At 50.6% G+C, this 17,671-nt stretch overlaps 2 protein-coding genes across 6 annotated transcripts in view; both read left to right on the top strand.

The window, feature by feature from the left end:
• Nucleotides 1-217: 217 nt before the first annotated feature.
• Gpr25 (G protein-coupled receptor 25) lies at nucleotides 218-3,273 on the top strand. The gene has a single exon (XM_006982423.4). The coding sequence runs from the start codon at nucleotides 1,480-1,482 to the stop codon at nucleotides 2,551-2,553; it is 1,074 nt and encodes a 357-aa protein (XP_006982485.1). The 5' UTR covers nucleotides 218-1,479; the 3' UTR covers nucleotides 2,554-3,273.
• A 9,259-nt stretch (nucleotides 3,274-12,532) lies between these two features.
• The window catches only part of Inava (innate immunity activator), a 30,032-nt gene continuing 24,893 nt past the window's right edge, over nucleotides 12,533-17,671 (top strand). Inside the window, exon 1 of one of the 5 annotated variants that reach the window (XM_042258233.2) lies at nucleotides 12,533-12,811. Coding sequence is in view for 1 of the 5 variants with exons in the window: in XM_042258231.2 (XP_042114165.1) it covers nucleotides 12,794-12,811 (18 nt within the window). In the remaining 4 variants the exon portion in view is untranslated. The remainder of the gene's footprint in view (nucleotides 12,812-17,671) is intronic. The other 4 variants (XM_076547488.1, XM_042258234.2, XM_042258231.2 and 1 more) reach the window with 4 other exon arrangements.

Below are 17,671 nucleotides of genomic sequence, written 5' to 3'. Positions count from 1 at the left end.
GCGTGCGCCACCACCACCCAGCTGGCTCATCCTCTCTGTTCTGCCATCTTTTTTGACCTTTATCCTCTTCCTAGACCCGACTTCAAGCGTTGCCCTTCCACAGCTGTTTCTCACCAACAGCATGGCCCTTGCTTCTAAGCTCTACGTGGACTTTGTTTTAAACATGGACTACAGCTTGACTGATGACTTGTTGGCTATCACACACATGGCCTGTGTCTCCCACCACCACCACCCCCAAAATGATGGATCTGAGGTCAAGATGCATTTCTTGCAATGCAAAAAACAATGCCCGCTATGTGGAGAGGTCACTGTTAATGGAATGAGAGCAGATAAAACTGACAGTCCCCCGGAATTTCCCACACCAGGTTGCTCAATGCATCAGTCATTCATTGTTGGTGACAACAGAGTGACTCTGGGAAGGCATTGTTAGCAGCAGTTCCAACGCAGCCCATCAAGGGATATGTGTTAAGAATTTGTGTGTAGCTCCTTAAGGAGAAAGCATGTTTTCCCTCACCCACCCTTGTCTCTCCTCTTACAGTCCACGCAAGCCCAGACATTCTGCACACCCTTATCCATGAACCCTCTGCTTCCCCTCCCTTCACAGGGGGTCTCGGAGCTCCTATCTCATGATTTAGAGTAACAAATCTGTTGTTTTGTTAGGGGCCATTTTGTGTCATCCTTTGTATAGAGGTTATGACCCTGTTTGACTTACCCCGGCAAGGTTTTGAAGGATGGGGAAGGAGGAGGGTTAACCCAGGGCCCTGATCCTTTCCAGTAGGGCACTCCCTCCAACTACGACTTCCCACTCTAGCTTTAAACATGGCTTCATGAGGACTGGACTAGACCAGAAATGCCTCTCCAGGTGGCACATCTAATCCTTCCTCCCAGGAGGCTAATTGGTCCAAGAGCTCCGGGGACAATTCTTGATCAGGAACTGTGGGAGGCTCCCTCAACCTCCAGATCCCCTTGTGTGTGCTGCATGGCAGAGCAAATTAGAGACAGGAGTGAGGCATGGTCCTCCTTTAGAAATCTGTCTCCTCCCCCTCTAAACACAAGCAAACAAAAGCAACTCCTGATGAGAATCGAAAACAGTTTAGGGCTCTAGGGCACACCTGCTGCCCCTTGCACCCCATATCAGATACCCGCCGGCCAAGAAAATAGGCCAAGCACCCAGAAATATTGTGCTATCAACTTCGAGTGGCCACAGGTCTCCCAGCCCCTAAGGATATCTCCTTACAATAACCAGTCGTGAAGCCCCCTTTTGGGCCAGCCCCAACTTGGAAGCCACCATTTCCACCACAGATACCTGCCCCTCCCGGCCCACACTCTTCTCCCCCTCCACCTTCCTGCTCACCCCTTCGCCGCGGCCTGGGGTGGCAGGAAGGGAGGTGCTGGGCACCGGCCGTGAAAAGCAAACCCCCTCCTGCTCAGAGAGAGCGGCACTGCGCCAGGGAGGACGCAGGTCCAGTGACCCTGGCCATGCAGTCCACCGAGGCCTGGAGTCACAGCTGGAGCACGCCGTCCTGGGACTATTCGGGCTCTGGCTCCCTGGACCAAATGGAGCTTTGCCCGGCCTGGGACCTGCCCTACGCTCACGCCATCATCCCTGCGCTCTACCTGGCGGCCTTCACCGTGGGCCTGCCGGGCAACGCCTTCGTGATGTGGCTGCTGAGCGGACGGCGCGGACCGCGGCGGCTGGTGGACACCTTCGTGCTGCACCTTGCGGCCGCCGACCTGGGCTTCGTGCTCACACTGCCACTGTGGGCGGCGGCGGAGGCCCGGGGCGGCCTGTGGCCCTTCGGCGACGGCCTGTGCAAAGTCAGCACCTTCGCGCTGGCGGCCACGCGCTGCGCGGGCGCGCTGCTGCTGGCGGGCATGAGCGTGGACCGCTACCTGGCCGTGGGCCGGCCGCTGAGCGCGCGGCCGCTGCGGAGCCCGCGCTGTGTGCGAGCCGCGTGCTGCGGCGCCTGGGCGGTGGCGGTCCTGGCCGGGCTCCCCGCCTTGCTCTACCGCGGACTGCAGCCGAGCCCGGACGGCCCGGGCAGCCAGTGCGCCGAGGAGCCGTCGGATGCACTCCAGGGCCTCGGCCTGCTGCTGCTGCTGCTGACCTTCGCGCTGCCGCTGGCTGTCACCCTGGTCTGCTACTGCCGCGTGTCGCGCCGCCTGCCGCGCGTGGGGAGGGCCCGGAGCAATTCGCTGCGCATCATCTTCGCCGTGGAGAGCGTCTTCGTGGGTTCCTGGCTGCCCTTCGGCGTCCTGCGAGCCATCTTCCACCTGGCGCGCCTCCGGGCTTTGCCTCTGCCCTGCGCGCTGCTGCTGGCGCTGCGCTGGGGTCTGGCGGTCGCCACCTGCCTGGCTTTCGTCAACAGCTGTGCGAACCCGGTCATCTACCTCCTGCTGGACCGCTCGTTCCGCGCCCGGGCCCGGTTCGGGGTGTGCACGCGCGCCGGGCGCCAGGTACGAAGGATCAGCTCGGCGTCCTCGCTCTCCAGGGACGACAGCTCGGTGTTCTGGGGCCGGTCCCCAAAGGCGAACTCTGCCTCGGCCTCGTAGCCTCCCGTTGGCGGCGCAGGTGGAGCGGCCGCGGAGCTCCAAAGAGAGGAGCCACACGGAGGACGATCGTGCTCCCAAGATGCGCCCGGAGGACTGCCCATCGGTTTTCTCGGAGCTGGCTAAGACTGGCTGTTCTCGCAGACTGATAGACGTGGGAAGGGTGGGGAGTTTCCTTAATTTTCCCCAGGGCAAGAAAGGCTGTAGACACCCACCTGGTTTACCCAGTCGATGTGAGGGAAGTGAGTTTTCCTCTCTGCTTCATTTGGTGTAGCTCAGCTCAAACATCCAACGCAGACTCTCAACGGCCCTTCTTGCCCCAGACCGTTCTTGCCCCTGCAAAGCCTTTGCCATCCGAGAAATTTCTCCTCCACATCAGCCCTCTACTAATGCCACCTCAGAAATGTTCTGTAGAACGAGAGGGGCGACAGCCCTTTCTCTGGCCATCTTTGTAGCTTCAGTGACTGAATCCTTTCACATCCCCAGTTGGGATATTCATTTTCAAAGGCTCACCAAAGACATGGGAACCACCTCCAGTCTGAGCTGCCCAACTTGATCCTTCCCACCTGTTCCTTCAGAGTGCCAACCTGGCTGTGGTGACCCTTCTCCCCTCTGGGGAAGCTGTTCTGACCTTCCTTCTTAGTGCTGGGAGCTGACATTTCAGCAGGCATTCCGATTCCCCATCACGCAGCCAGGGACCCCGGGTTCTTCTGTGAGTTCACATCTCAATAATAATAATAATAATAAACCGCTGGTTAGCCCTCGTTAGAGCTGCGTCTTGACTTGAACAGCAGGAGTGAAATGGGGTGTCAGAAGTGCGTCCCCATCAGACACAACTCAACTCAGAAGTTGAGGCACCTCAGGGTGGTGGTTTGTGTGATGCTGGGATGGGACAAGAGGACCAGCTGCACCTGTGTGGTACTCTCGGGAGGGCAGAGAATTACTTATTCTTTTAAAGGGCATCTCACATCTTGAAGGTTGCAAGATGAAAAAGAAAAAAAAAAAAAAAAGAGGAAGATGCACAGCATCTGCCTGCCAGGTGTCATTTCAAAGAAGAGATGTGTAATTTTGAGTTTTAAATGTGGTCCAGGCTTTCCCCCATGCTCTGGGAGCCCTTCCAGTACAAATGTTTGGAATTAACCATTTCAGACTCTGGTTTAATCCTTTGAGGCGTGTGGAAGGCTTAGAAAGGAAATGTTTTTATTTGAGAGGATTTGGCCTAGACACATCTTGGTCAGCGAGGGAAAGGGGTTCTGGGACGGGGTTCTTCGTGAGAACCACGCCCCAGCCAGATCGTGGGTCGTGGAGTCGCCGCACAGACTGAAGCTTCCGTGCTGGGTTAGATCTGAAGATGGGCATTCTGTCTGGCTGTTTAACCTCGTCTAGTACCTCTGCATTCCCTCTAGCACTTGAGACTATTGGTTTGGAGTATGTTTAGCGATACAGCCCACCTTGGCCCCACCTTGCATCTGCTCTTGTCAGAAAGAACATCTCTGCACGTCCCACTGTACGCCCTGGGAGCAGCAAGGCCTGCAGCCTATGGTCACCGGGGCCAGCAGGGTGTACTTCAGACACTTGCAAATCTAAGGGCTCATTTACATCATAGTCCTTTCTCCGGCCCTTGCTTTCTGAGGAGAAGGCCCCAGGGCTTCCAGGACAGGCAGGGGTGCTGACGCTCACCCGAGGTATGTGTGTCTAGACTAAAGCTTACAGAGCAAGTGTTGCTCTAGGCTGCTGGGACAGAGTCCCCTCCAAGTTCCTCCCCACTTTCTCAGCTGAGCTCCCTGAAGACAGACAGACAGACAGACAGACAGACAGACAGACAGAAGGCTTCTCAAGCCCACCGGAAAGGTTTCATCTCCCCTCCTGCAGTGCTTACTGAAAACTGACATTTCCCCACAACACAGAACTATGCGCAGTGTGGAGAACAGTTCCCTCTTTTGGGGTGCAGCGCTCAAATGGGCTCTCATGTGCTCCTCATTCCGTGGAGAGTGAGCCCCCACTTCCTGCCGATGGAGACGAGGCATGGATGCAGGAGCTAATAATAGCTTTTCTTTTAGAAAGCAGCTGGGGAGCTGGAGAGATGGCTCAGTGCCTGCTCACTGGCTGCTTTGAGGACCCAGGTTCAATTCCCAGCACCCACATGCCAGCTCACAAGTGTCTGTAACTCCAGTTCCAGTGGATCTGACTCCTTCACACAGACATGCAGGTCAAACACCAATGCACAAGAAAGAAAAGAAAGAGAGAGAGAGAGAGACAGACAGACAGACAGAAAGCAGTAGGTCCCTCTTCATCAAGAACAAGATGTGCATAACCTGGCTGGGTGGTGGTGGCGCACACCTTTAATCCCAGCACTCGGGAAGCAGAGACAGGCGGATCTCTGTGAGTTCTAGGCCAGCCTGGTCTACAGAGCAAGTTCCAGGACAGTCAGAGCTACACAAAGAAACCCTGTCTCAAAAAAAAAAAACAAAAAAAAAAAAACAAAAAACCAAAACCAAACAAACAAACAGTGCACACTCCACCCCTCAAATGTCCACCCTCCTAGCCATATAAGCTTCAGTCGACCCCCTCCTTACGCACTAATCCTAGACAATGAGAGTTAGGTGGTTGAAGAAGAGAAGTTTTTAAAGATGTAAACCTAGAAGGAAAAAACTCTCCATGTCCAAACATAATGCTGCACTTTCACGACTGTGATAGATTAAAATGCAAATTTTAAGAGCGCATTCAACTTTGAGGAATCAGGAAAGGTTGGTAGTACGTTTCCAAGAGAAAGAAGGCAAAGTTTCAGAAGTTAACCGCCTCACACTTTGACTCTAAGGATGCGAAACTGTCAGCACTGGCTTTGTTGGAGGAAAACGTTACATGTCTCCTCATTTGGGTTCTATCGCTGTGATAAAACACTATGACCAAAAACAACTTGGGGAGAAAGGGTTGATTTCCTCTCACAGCTCCACATCACACTCCATAGCTGAGGGAAGTCGGGACAGGAACTCAAGCAGGGCAGGAACCTGGAGGCAGGAGCTGATGCAGAGGCCATGGAGGGGTGCTGCTTACTGGCTTGCTTCCCCTGGCTTGCTCAGCCTGCTTTCTTATAGAACCCAGGACTACCAGCCCAGGACAGCACCACCCACCACCCTGAACCATCGACCACTGATTAAGAAAACGCCCCACAGGCTTGCCTGCAGGCCAATCTGGTGGGGGCATTTTCTCAATTAAGATTCTTTTTTTTTTTTCCAAACGACCACAGCTTATGTTAAGTTGAATTGAAATTAACCAGTCGAGTGTCCAGTGGATCAACACTCTCTTTTCTTTCTTATCCCTCCCAGGTTAGGCATCATAGGTAAGACCTTTTCTCCTGCGGCTCACTAATAGAATACCAGGTATTCATTTATTTGCTTATTGGGCTCTCTCATCATAACATGCACTCCATGATGACAGAGAATTTTCTCATTTGGTTTCATGCTGTGTCCCCAGTTCCTGGAGCAGTGCCTGCATGTCGCAGGGGTTCCTTAACTACTGTTGAATGAACGGCTATAAGGACTGTCCCATCATGAGAGGTAACGTGAAAGTGAAGAAATGATGTTGCGTTCTATGCATGATATTAGTTATGCTTTATTAAAGGATGCAGAGAAAGGCTAGAAGACGATGCAATGAATGTGAACAATGGTTGTGCTAGAATTAAGAGAATCGTAAAGCCCCTTCCCTCCATTTCTTTTGCAAAAATGTTTATAAGCATTTTAAGGGCCGTTAGCATAGACTGATGCGTCCAATACAAAGAGGTTGAAATTAGACCAGGGCCTGGCTCCCCATGGTCACAATCCAGTTGCCTGTCTCTGGGCCCCTCACCCAGGCTTCTGAGCTGAAGGCTGGGGCTGATCATATCTGCTCTGCTGTATCGTAGATCAAAGGAAATGATGTTCTTGAAAGTACTTTATAAGTGGTGGTGTTTCATACAGATGTGCCCCCAAAAGCACGTCCTCAGGATTAACATGTTCCAGGCCGTGCTCTCCCTCCCCATCTTGTTACTGTGGAGAGACCCTGTGGGCTACCCAGGGATTGAAAAGGTCAACATCTTGACTGAGGCTGTAACTCAGCACTAGAGCCCGTACCTAGCAGGTAAAAAGCTAGGTTCCATCTCCAGTGATGGGGAAGGGGGAGGAGGGTGGAGAGAGAAGAAGAAAGGGAAACTCCACATCCAGACCAAGGCTGGCATATGGCTGTGTGTCGTTCTTAATTTGCCTCTTGTGACTAATTCTGACCTTTCTCTTCACCCCTCTCGACCCCATGGGTCTGTTCTCAGGGCACAGTGTGGGAACTGGGGCCCAGACTGGTGAGTGATCTGGGGAGTTCAGAAGGCTGGCAGAGCCGGGGTGTGTGTTGGTGAAGTCTGATATGAGTCAGCTGCTCTCCCCACCGAGGGCAGGGCAGCGGTGACTCTGGACACTGAAGGCACCTCACTTGTGAGATTTTATCAGGTCTAAGTTCCTGGCCTCCCTCGGCTCAGAGGCCTGCAGGAAACTGCTTACACTCTTCACCTGACCCCCAGACTCAGCAACTGGGACAAAGCACGACCAGACCAGGAAATGCTGGTAACTTCGAGGGAAGGAGAAATCAAAGGTGTGAAATTACTCTTCCCCTCTATTATCTTTAAAATCAAAAAGAAGTTACAGGTTTGTAATTACTCCACCCGAGACGAGACGACGTGTGTTTACAAAATGTCACTTGATTTTAGCACTACCAGCTAGTTTTGTCCATGCTAAGGAGGAGGATACCAAGACCCAGAGATAATGACAACCCTTTTATCTGTGGAGCACACTGTGGAAAGCCCCCGCATGAGCGCCGTGAGTCTGCCATGCCCATGCATGATGCATTGACTGTGGGGACATCAGGGAGCATGCGCGAGACCACAGCAAATGGCTCGGCCGTCCCCCGCCTGCCTTTCCTGACCCTGTCACCCCTCTCTTGTGACACAGAGCCACCTTCTCCATTTTTTGAACCCAGCTCACAGGGACGACTCCCTGACCTCTTCTCTCTCTTAAAAATGTTGAGATTTTCTGCTGGGCATGGTACCCTTAACCCCAGCACTCAGGAGGCAGAGACAGAGAGAGAGCTCTGTAAGTTCCAGGCCAGCCTGCCTGGTCTACATGATGAGTTCCAGGCCAGGGCTACATAATAAGACCTTTTCTAAAAAAAAAAAAGAAAGAGAGAAAGAAAGAGAGAGAGAGAGAGAGAGAGAGAGAGAGAGAGAGAGAGAGAGAGAGAGAGAGGAGCGCTAAGATTTCCCTGCACTAATTATTAAGGTAATAGCACTTCTTTGCGTTTTGGTTTGCGGGGTCTTGTTTTATTTCTTTTTGTTCTGAAACAGAATTTCACAGCATGTTGCCCAGGCTGGTCTCAAGCCCCTAAAGGCTCAAACGAGCCTCTATTAGTCTGTGAAGTGCCTGGGATAGCAGGCATGAACCGCCAAACCCATATATATTAAAGGAACCATAGTAAGATGGGCTAGTAGAAAATGTGTGACAGGAAGGAATACTAGGGAGGAAATACTAGGAAGGGAGGGGAAGGCAGGGAGGAAGGAGGGCTGGGGGAACAGCTAATCCAAACTAAGGAAAGTATGAAGTTTTATGAAATCCCACCAGTTGATAAGCTAATTAAAAATAAAACAAGCGAAGGGGAAACAAAGGATTACCTAGCATGGGTCAGAACACAGCTCCCAGGAGACATGGGTTCTTAAAGGAAAACCCCAGTGCCAGGCATGGGTGACCCTCCGACAGTTCATCGTCAGGGTGTCCCACAATACAGGCTAGTGCAGTCACTCTGTTGCCATAGAGGGTATGCCCCTGTTGCTGAAGACACCACACAGTTGGGTTGCAGGACATAAACAAACTTGATCTTGAACCAACCAGGAGTCTCTCCGGGTGGCTAGCTTTGCTAGTACGGGAAGGGCTAAGGCCTTACTAGGCACCTACTCCTGTGTGGTACAGTGCCATCCTACCAGACAAGCTGTGCCTGCCCCCTGGTGCAGAAGTGTTAAGACAGCTTATGGGGCAGCCAAATGCTCTCTTGATTAGATCTGAAACCTGCTCTAAAGGAGAGAATTTGTTTTAGTCAGGGTTCTCTAGAGTAACAGAACTTCGAGAATAAATCTCTCTCTCTCTTTCTATCTAATTTATCTGTATATATATGTATATACACACATATACATTACACACACACACACACACACACACACACACACACACACACACACACACACGTATGTATATCTCCACAGTAAGAACCTGTTTGAGGAGAGGGAGCCCAAATTCAACCTTGGATAAATTCTTAGATGTGAAATTATTCATTTCTTTTCTTTGAGTCTTTTTACATAGTTCAACTCAAGAGTTCTCAGCCTCCCACATGCTTGTATTTTAGGGGTGTACCCCCACACTTACCCTTAAAGTAAACTTACTCATTAGAGATTCTGGACAGCCTGAGATTTGTGTGTGGGGGGTGAGGGTTGTGGTTTGACCCGGGGAGATGTGATAGACAGAGGTGATTCATAATCGCTTTCCTGACTGTCCTCCATAATGTGCACATTCCCATCTCCCTTCTACATGCCTGCCCCAAATAAGTCTAAAATACACAGGGCACACCTGGTTGGGGGCCTCCTATTCTAGATCCTAGGATCATGCTGGCACAGCATGGTGTGGCCAGCTTACCGGATCAAAATCGGCTCTCCTCCCCCCTCCCCTCCCTTCTTCTTCCCCCCCTCCTCCCCCTCCTTCCCTCCCTCCCTCCCTCCCCTACTCTCTTTCCTTTAGCCAAAGCCTTCTTCTTTACATAACAGGGTGCCCCAATCTTCTCAAGTCTCTACCTCTGAAATTACTACAAATAAAGCTGTGATATCAAGAGTGAAATAACTCACTGGTTGGTGGTGGCACAGGCCTTTAATCCTAGCACTCAGGAGGCAGAGGCAGGTAGATCTCTGTGAGCTCGAGGCCAACCTAGGCTACAGAGTGAGTTCCAGGACAGGCTCCAAAGCTACACAGAGAAACCCTGTCCTGAAAAACCAAAAAAAAAAAAAAAAAAAAAAAAAAAAAAAAAAAAAAAGTGAAATAACTCAAGACCCTCTGCTCTAATTGTAAGAACTTTTCCATCCATACAGCTTTCCAAACCTTCTCGAGTGTGGTCAACGTGCATATTACGTCTTTGTACTCATGTGGTGTTTGGCTTTTTCTTTTTAGATTTATTATTTTATGTGTATGGTGTTTTGCCTCCATGCATGTGTGTACATGTGTGTACATGTGTGTGCCTGCTGTCTGAGGAGGTCAGAAGAGGGCATCAGATCCCCCAGCATTAGGGTTACAGGTGGTCCTGAGCAACCATGTGGGGGTGAGAATTGAACCCAGGTCCTCTGCAAGAGCAGAGAGTGCTCTTAACCTCTGAGCCACCATCCCAGCCCCGGCATCCAGCCTCTCCTTTTGCACAGCACTCTGTATGGTTTTTCTGTATTTCAATACAGATCTCAGAGCTGTCGTTCTGAAGCTTTCTTCTGTGGATCGGCCATCGTCTGACCAGCCCTCCCTCCCTCCTTTTCTAGACGTTGAAATTGCTCAGGAGATTTTTGCCCTTCTCATCGTGCTGGCATGAGTGTCTTTCCCCTCCAGCTGGGGACTCACTTGGAACATTTTTGTCCAAAGTGGACAGACACCTGCTGTCTGTCCCTCGCCTGGGCTCTACCCCTCTGTGACGGTATCAGCCAGGGGCAGAACTCTCAACGGCAGTGACCGTGGACATCAAGAAAGGACAGTGGCAAGCACACAGTGCACTGATAAAAGCCGGGGTGACATTCACAATTTCTGCTGCCACTGCCTGGGTTCAAGCCCAAGCTCCGCACCCCACAGTCTTTGTGACTTTGGCTAACTTGGCCATTCTCTTCCATGTCACAACCCCCATCTGTAAACCTGGGGTGCTGTTTCGATCCGAGAGGGTAGAGAAGGGTTAAGTGTGTTGGTGTGTGAGGAGTTTGGGATTATCTTGCACATAGTAAGCATTGTATGTGCTCTAATTACCGGCAGTAAAATAAACAGCAGGACATTTGCTAAGGGGCATTGAATGCTACTGTGGTTCCGGATATTGCCTCTCAAATTCCCAGAGTGAACGAAACTCTTATTCTGTAACTCTGTGTTCCAGTAAGCAAGACCATGGGGCTCTTGCAGCGATGTAGACCCCCATCTGAGTCTCCATCCCATTCACAAAAAGACAGAAAATGTGGAGTTATGTTATATGAATTGCTAAATGGTCTTTTATTAAAAACCCCGGAGCCAGATATTGGGGTAAATGCTGAAAGATCAGAGAGACAGAGGAACAAGCCACGGCCACGTCTCACCTCACCAACTCCTCAGCCTGAAAAGGCTTTCTAGCCAAAAGGCCTCTAGCCTTTCTAGCCGTAAGGGGTTTCCTCAGCCAAAAAGGCTTCAGTTCCTGTCTCCTCATGCCTTATATACCTTTCTCCACCCTGCCATCACTTCCTGGGATTAAAGGTGTGTGCCACCATTGCCTGGCTCTGTTTCTCTCCTAGACTGAGTCAATCTCATGTAGTCCAGGGTGGCTTTGAACTCACAGAGATCCAGAGGGATCTCTGCCTCCTGAGTGCTAGGATTAAAGGTGTGTGCTACCACTGCCTGGCTTCTATGTTTAGTCTAGAGGCTTGTTCTGTTCCCTGATCTTCAGGCAAATTTTATTAGGGTGCACAATATATCACCGCAGAGTTAGTGGTATAAAAGAGGGAAATGAAAGCCTGCTGGCCCTTAGCTTGGGGAAAAAAAATTCCCACTGAAACTAAAACGTGTGTGATGACTTCTGTGCTGTGACTTGTGTGTTTTCTGGGTTTCTAGAGAGTGACTGGTCAGTGTGTCCCTGGGATAGAGAAGCCTTGTGAGTAGTCCAAGGACGCTTTCGCTCCCTGGGCTTAGAATCTCCTTCCAGGGGCTAGAGAGACCACTCAGCAGTTAAGAGCACTCTCGCTCTTCCAGAGGACCTGGGTTCAATCCCCAGCACCCACATGGCAGCTCACGACCATCTGTAACTCTAGTGCCAGGGGATCTGACATCCTTCTCTGGCTGCCACAGATACGAGACACATAAATACCCACGCACATACAATAAAATTACATTTTAAATAGATTACCTTCCAGAACTCAGAGTGAACCCCAAGATGAGAGGACCTTCCCCACAGTGAAGTGCCACACCACTTCAACGTCTGCTGCCTTCGGTCCCAGCACTGCTAGAGGTCAGAGGTCAGGAGACTTCTAGGACCCCAAACCTCAAAGATAGCCAACCCATCCATGCCTCTTCTCCGGACACTTATTTAGCATATTGAGTTTCTAAAATATTCTTATTTAAAAAAAATCATCAACAAGAACATACAGGGACATGTTAATTCCTAAGTCTAGCGCTAGGCATGTAATTCAGCTGGCACAGTGTTTGTCTAATATGCAGAAAGCCCTGGATTCGAGTCCCTGTACCTTAAAGACCAGGCAGGATGGCTCAAACCTGGAACCCAAGCACTTCGGAGTTAGAGGCAGAAAGAGCCTAGGATCAAGGTCATCCTCATCTACACAGCAAACTCGAGGCCAGCCTGGGCTACATAAGACCTTGTCTCTCTCAAAAAAGATTTTTTTAGTCGGGCAGTAGTGGTGCACGCCTTTAATCCTAGCACTTGGGAGGCAGAGACAGGCGGATCTCTGTGAGTTCCAGGACAGCCTGGTCTACAAGGTGAGTCCCAGGACAGCCAAGATTGTTACACAGAGAAACCTTGTCTTAAAAACAAAAACAATTGTTTTTCTAAGTCTACGTACATGATAGGTAAAGGGGAATTCATTAGCCAGACTGACCTCTCCCCGCTGTGCCCCATGTCTCTACCAGCAGCTTCCCACTGGAACTCTTCGGTCCATGTGGCTATGAGCAAACAGACACAGTGCTTTGACCTAAGTGAACTCACAGAGGCCTGGGGATGTGCATGGGTTGGGGGAGGAAGTCACATATGGTCCATGTCCACTAAGTACACCGCTATCATGCGACCCCAGTGAAAACTCTCCTTCCTCTTTCTCATCATGCTTACGATACCTTAAGAGCAGCCAAAGATGTGAGGTATTAATTTGCTTCTGATGGACCCAGCCGCAGCTCGGGTTCAGCCTCGGCACAGGAGGAGGAGTCTGGCCTTTGGAAGCACCTAGTCCCTAAGCTACAGGAAGTGGAGGATGGTCCCTGGCAAACAGGTCTGGATCTTAAAAATATAACCACGCAGAAATCTATTGTTTTCCCGAGGGTTAGAAGTGACAAAGATGACAATGGGTATTTTTTTAGACTAAAAAGTGTAAGAAAGCGTCTCTTTAAAAATCGCTACCACTTATTGGATATTTCCTGGGGGCAAAGGATAATGCCAAACAGAGTTCAGTGTCACAGGCACGAGGTGGGGGTGAGGGTCCCAACACACCCACTTTACAAAGAAACCGAGCAACTCTGGCATAATTTCTTGTAGCCTTCTGCAGGCTAGGCAGGTGCTCTCCTACTGAGCTGCACTTCCGGCCCCAAGTACACACTTCTGTTAATGTCTCCTAAATGACCTACCTGAGCCTCTTACCATCCAAAAAGGCCAAAAGACAATAGCCCTGAGAGGCACTGCCTTAGGAGGCATCTGCCATCTCAGATATTTTGAGTTTAATTGTTCTTAGTGAAGGTAAATAAGAAAGGTTATTATTGTCTGGGCTGAGCTCCCACACTGGGCCCAGCAGACCAGACCAATAGAGTCACTCAAGTTCAGTAGCATGGAACCAAACTGCTCAGGGGGGAAAGACAAGAGCTAAATCCTCAAACGGAATGCTTTTGACTGAGAGAAGCAAGTTCCACAGAGCGGCCCCTAGGGAAAGTCACCAGCGGGACCTGGGGGCAGCCAGTCGCTCTCAGCCCCTTCCTGCTTTCTCTGCCCGTCCGGCTCTGCTGTCACACTCTCAGCCTACCGGGGCCTTCTCTACATTTTTAGAGGGAACAGCATCCCTATTCATGAGCCATACATAAAAATCCCCCAGGGCCTAAACTAAATGTGTTATATTCGGTTCCTTGAAAGCAGTAGAGCCAGACCCTGGTGAGCATAAGCACCGCCACTCAGGCACACACACAACACACCTGCGCCATCATCATCATCATCATCACCACCACCACCTTCATCAGACTGTAGCCCCAGCAGGACCCAAGTTCCTGGGTTTGTCCTCTGGCCTGGAGATAAGTCTATCTCACCCCCACTGCCATGGAGGAAATAGACAAGACCAGACCGATGGGTCGATAGACCCCCATGGTAGTTGACTTCAAGCAAGGCTTTCCCGAGGAACCAGGAAGGCTTTTCCAGAGGGGCCTGTGGGAGGCTTAGAGCTGAGCACCCTTGAGGTCCCGGTGTCCTGTCTTGGATGCAGCCCCAGCAGCCCCAAAGTAACATCTAGTGTCTCTCCACCACTGTATTTAATTTTATCTTAAAAAACAAAACAAGAACAACAACAATTAAAAACAAAAACAATAACCAACCCACGATTCACTCTTACCTTAAAGTTTTCAGTCTTCTTTAGGCCTCCAGAAATGACAGGCCGACGGGAGCCGTAGGGCTTGGCGGCAGGTGGTCCTCAGGGGGATGGAAGTCAGGTGGGAACTTGGGTTCACAGCAAGGGAGGGATCAGGTTTTGCCCTCCTGAGAGGAGTGATCCAAGTCTCTACCAGCATGGACACAGTCTCAGGCTGAGGTAGATTCTCGGCCCTCTCCCGTCACTTCTGCCCTCGGGGTTGGTTTAGACACACAGAAGATCACTAATCCAGATCAATGTGACCAGGACTGGTGGCAGTTACCACCCCTAATGGTCTCACCTAATGGCTTCAGTAGGGACAGAAGGAAGCATGTCAGTGATCAGTGATCCACACAGATCTGCCTACCCAAGGACACCTGTCTGTGGCCTCTCAAGTCCACAGAAACTCAGACGGACAGGACAGAAGGGCTGGGGAGGAAGGAAAGACAGACACAGAAAGGGGGAAGGACATGAAAGAGAAGAGAGTGGGAGCCCTGGAGAGGACTCAGAAAAATCTAGAAACTAGACTGGAACTGATGGCCAGAGGGTGCTGGTGTGTCCTGGGGGAATGACCTGCCTCATGCAAGTCTGGGGGTATGACTCCAGGGTGTGGCCTCTCCTGTCCTCAGCGCTCTTCAGACTCGGTGTCCTGGGTCCATTTTCAGTTCTCCTCCTTGTGGCAGCCAAGGGAAGCCCCTGACTTGGCCCCCTCGACCAGTCCTGTGCAGTTCATGGAACTACCCGCCCTCCCAGAGCCCAGCCTGGACATCACCAGTTCTAGCTATTGTTGCAGTAGCCTCCAGGCGGTGCCTGCGGGCATCTGCCCCAGCTTGCAGGATGCGGTCAGGAGAGGAAGCAGGCCTTGGCCCAGTCATTCTGGGGTTTCCAGAGAGCTGCTTGCCAAGACATTGATAGGACAGTGTCTGGGGGGCTAACCATGGCCTCTCTTTCCCCCACCTGGTTCTCAGAGCGCAGGAGGAGACTATGTGGGGTAAGTTCTCTCCTCTGCCCGACCTGAGGTTGGAAGAACCTGGCAGAGTAGCTTCTAAAAGGACAGGAAGGGCCTGGGGGCCCCTCCCTCTGAAGGTGGCTGCTGGGGTACAGACAACATGCCCAGCTTCCTTCTAGGCAGCTTTCAGAGGATTGTGAGAATTTGCTTTACCTGCTTTTAACCCGCGGGCAAGAAGTCAGTTTCTGATCTTCTAGAAAGCCCATCTGCTGGAAGAGGGCCTTTGTCTCTCCAGCCAACTCGGAAAGAAGAGAAAATGAACGGAGCTTAGCTGACTTTCCCAATCTACAGCTTCCATCCACCTCCAGCTCATCAGGGCTTGGGGTTCTGTTGCCAGACCTCCTGCTTCTTCAGGCCCGGCTTTTGCGCATACTCAGGCTTTGGGTTCTAGGCTCCCAAGGTTTCTGCTGTGAGACAAACAGGCGCAGAGCCTAAGGGATATACACTTACTCAACTGCTTGAGGTTTTTTTGGTTGGTTGGTTTTTTGAGACAGGATTTCTCTGTGTCCTGAAACTCGTTCTGTAGACCAGGCTGGCTTTGAACTCAGAGATCCACCTACCTCCCCCTCCAAAGTGTTGGATTAAAGGCATGCCCCGCCGCCACCACCCAGCAACTGCTTGGCTTTTTAGTAAAATGATTAAATATGTCCAGCCAATTTTTCACACACATACAAATTATATTTCCAGCTTTTATTTTTAAAATGCATGCATTTTCTTGTGATAACATTTGTGGTGACTGCCCTTTAAGACAACCTGCATTTTCTAGTTTGTCCTATTGGTCCCCCATCCTCTTTGGGGCTCATCTTGACTCCCTTCCCCCAATTCATACTAAAGCTAAGAATGAGTTGCAGGACCATAAACAAAACACTATGCTGTTTGAGGACCAGAATTCTTACACTTGACATATTTTATTCCTTAACCATTCAGTCCCTTTGGCATCTAATTCTTTCAAAAAGTGCAGAACTGTGGCCTCATAGGCTCTGTCTTCACATCCTAAATCATCTTAGTTGAATGCTGCCAGGCCTTGGTTTCCTCGTCTGCAAATTAACAGTAACACAACACACTCAGACTTGCAAGGGAGACCACTGTGATGGGTAATCTCGGCTGTCGAGCTGATCAGGTTAAGAATCACCATGGAAACAAACCTCTTGCCCTCACAGACTCCTATATTAGGTTAACTGGGGTGGAAGTCTCACCCTAAGTAAGGACGGCACCATCCTATGACATGGGGTTCCTGACCACAGAAGAGTGGGAAAAGCTAGCTGAGGACCAGCTAGTGCCTGCTTCGTCACTGTGGATGCGATGTGAGGAGCTGGCTTGGTCCTACCTCCATACCTTCTCCACCACAGGAGACCGTGTTGCCATAGACTGTGAGCCCAAATAGACCCTTCTTTCCATAAGTTGCATCGGCCACGTATTTTTGTCCCAGTATTGAGAAGAGTCACTAACATAACCATCTTAGACCATTTTTGGCTGCTAAGCCTAAATATCTGAGACTGGGTAATTATTTAAAAAAAAAAAACAAAAAAAACTGAGTTCTGCCAGGTGTGGGGATACACAACAACTTTAATCCCTTGGGAGGCAGAGGCAGGCAGATATCTGTAAATTCTATGCCAGCCAGGGCTATATCATGAGACTATGTGTAAAACAAAATCAACAACAAAAACCACCTTAAAAACCAGAGTTATTTCTGGAGGCTGGGAGTCCAAGAGAATGGTGCTGCTGTCTGGCAAGGGCTCTCTTCGTTTGCCACGGCACACTAAGGGCATGTGAGTTAGAACAGGCAGGGTATCCAGGGGCTCTTCAGGACCCAAAGCCAGTAATTACCACACCTAGGGCCCCGCCTCCATGACCTAATCCCGAGCTGATGATCCTGATTGCTACCCAAGACTCCAGCTGCAAAGCCATCAGTTTATGAATTGGGATGTTAGCTTTGCAACAGACGAACTCTGGGGGGAACATTCTGCCAACTACAGCACGTACTGATTGCTTCGAATTTGACCTAGGCAGGGAAAAAAAAAAATTCACATTCTTAAGCAGAATCTAAAGGCTTAGGGAATGCTGGTATGTGAGGGACCCTCATCTTCATTGCTGTAGGCTATTGAGGTCTCTTGGAGACGGAAGGATCCTGCTTCCTAGACACGTGAGGTATCAGAATCTATCAAGGCAGGAGATCTGGGGCCCAAGGTTCCAGTTCCCATCCCTACCACTTCCCAAGGATGTGCCGTGATGTGCCCAAGACACGCATGTCCCTTCCCGTTCTCAGGCTATCTCATCACTTTCCTGACCTCCAAGACTCCCATCTCTGCCTCTGCTCATCTGGGCAGCTGGCATTTTCTTTTCTTTTTTCTTTCTTTCTTTCTTTTTTTTGGTTTTTCGAGACAGGGTTTCTCTGTGCAGTTTTGGTGCCTGTCCTGGATCTTGCTCTGTAGCCCAGGCTGGCCTCGAACTCACAGAGATCCGCCTACCTCTGCCTCCCGAGTGCTGGGATTAAAGGCGTGCACCACCACCGCCCGGTT

This window comes from Peromyscus maniculatus, chromosome 11 (genome assembly GCF_049852395.1).
Source record: "Peromyscus maniculatus bairdii isolate BWxNUB_F1_BW_parent chromosome 11, HU_Pman_BW_mat_3.1, whole genome shotgun sequence".
NCBI lineage: Eukaryota > Metazoa > Chordata > Mammalia > Rodentia > Cricetidae > Peromyscus > Peromyscus maniculatus.
This window is presented reverse-complemented; position numbering and strand designations above follow the sequence as displayed.

Bases quoted from the DNA above. Each gene is read 5' to 3' on its own strand.
- Gpr25 (XM_006982423.4), top strand. From the start codon at position 1,480: ATGCAGTCCACCGAGGCCTGGAGTCACAGCTGGAGCACGCCGTCCTGG.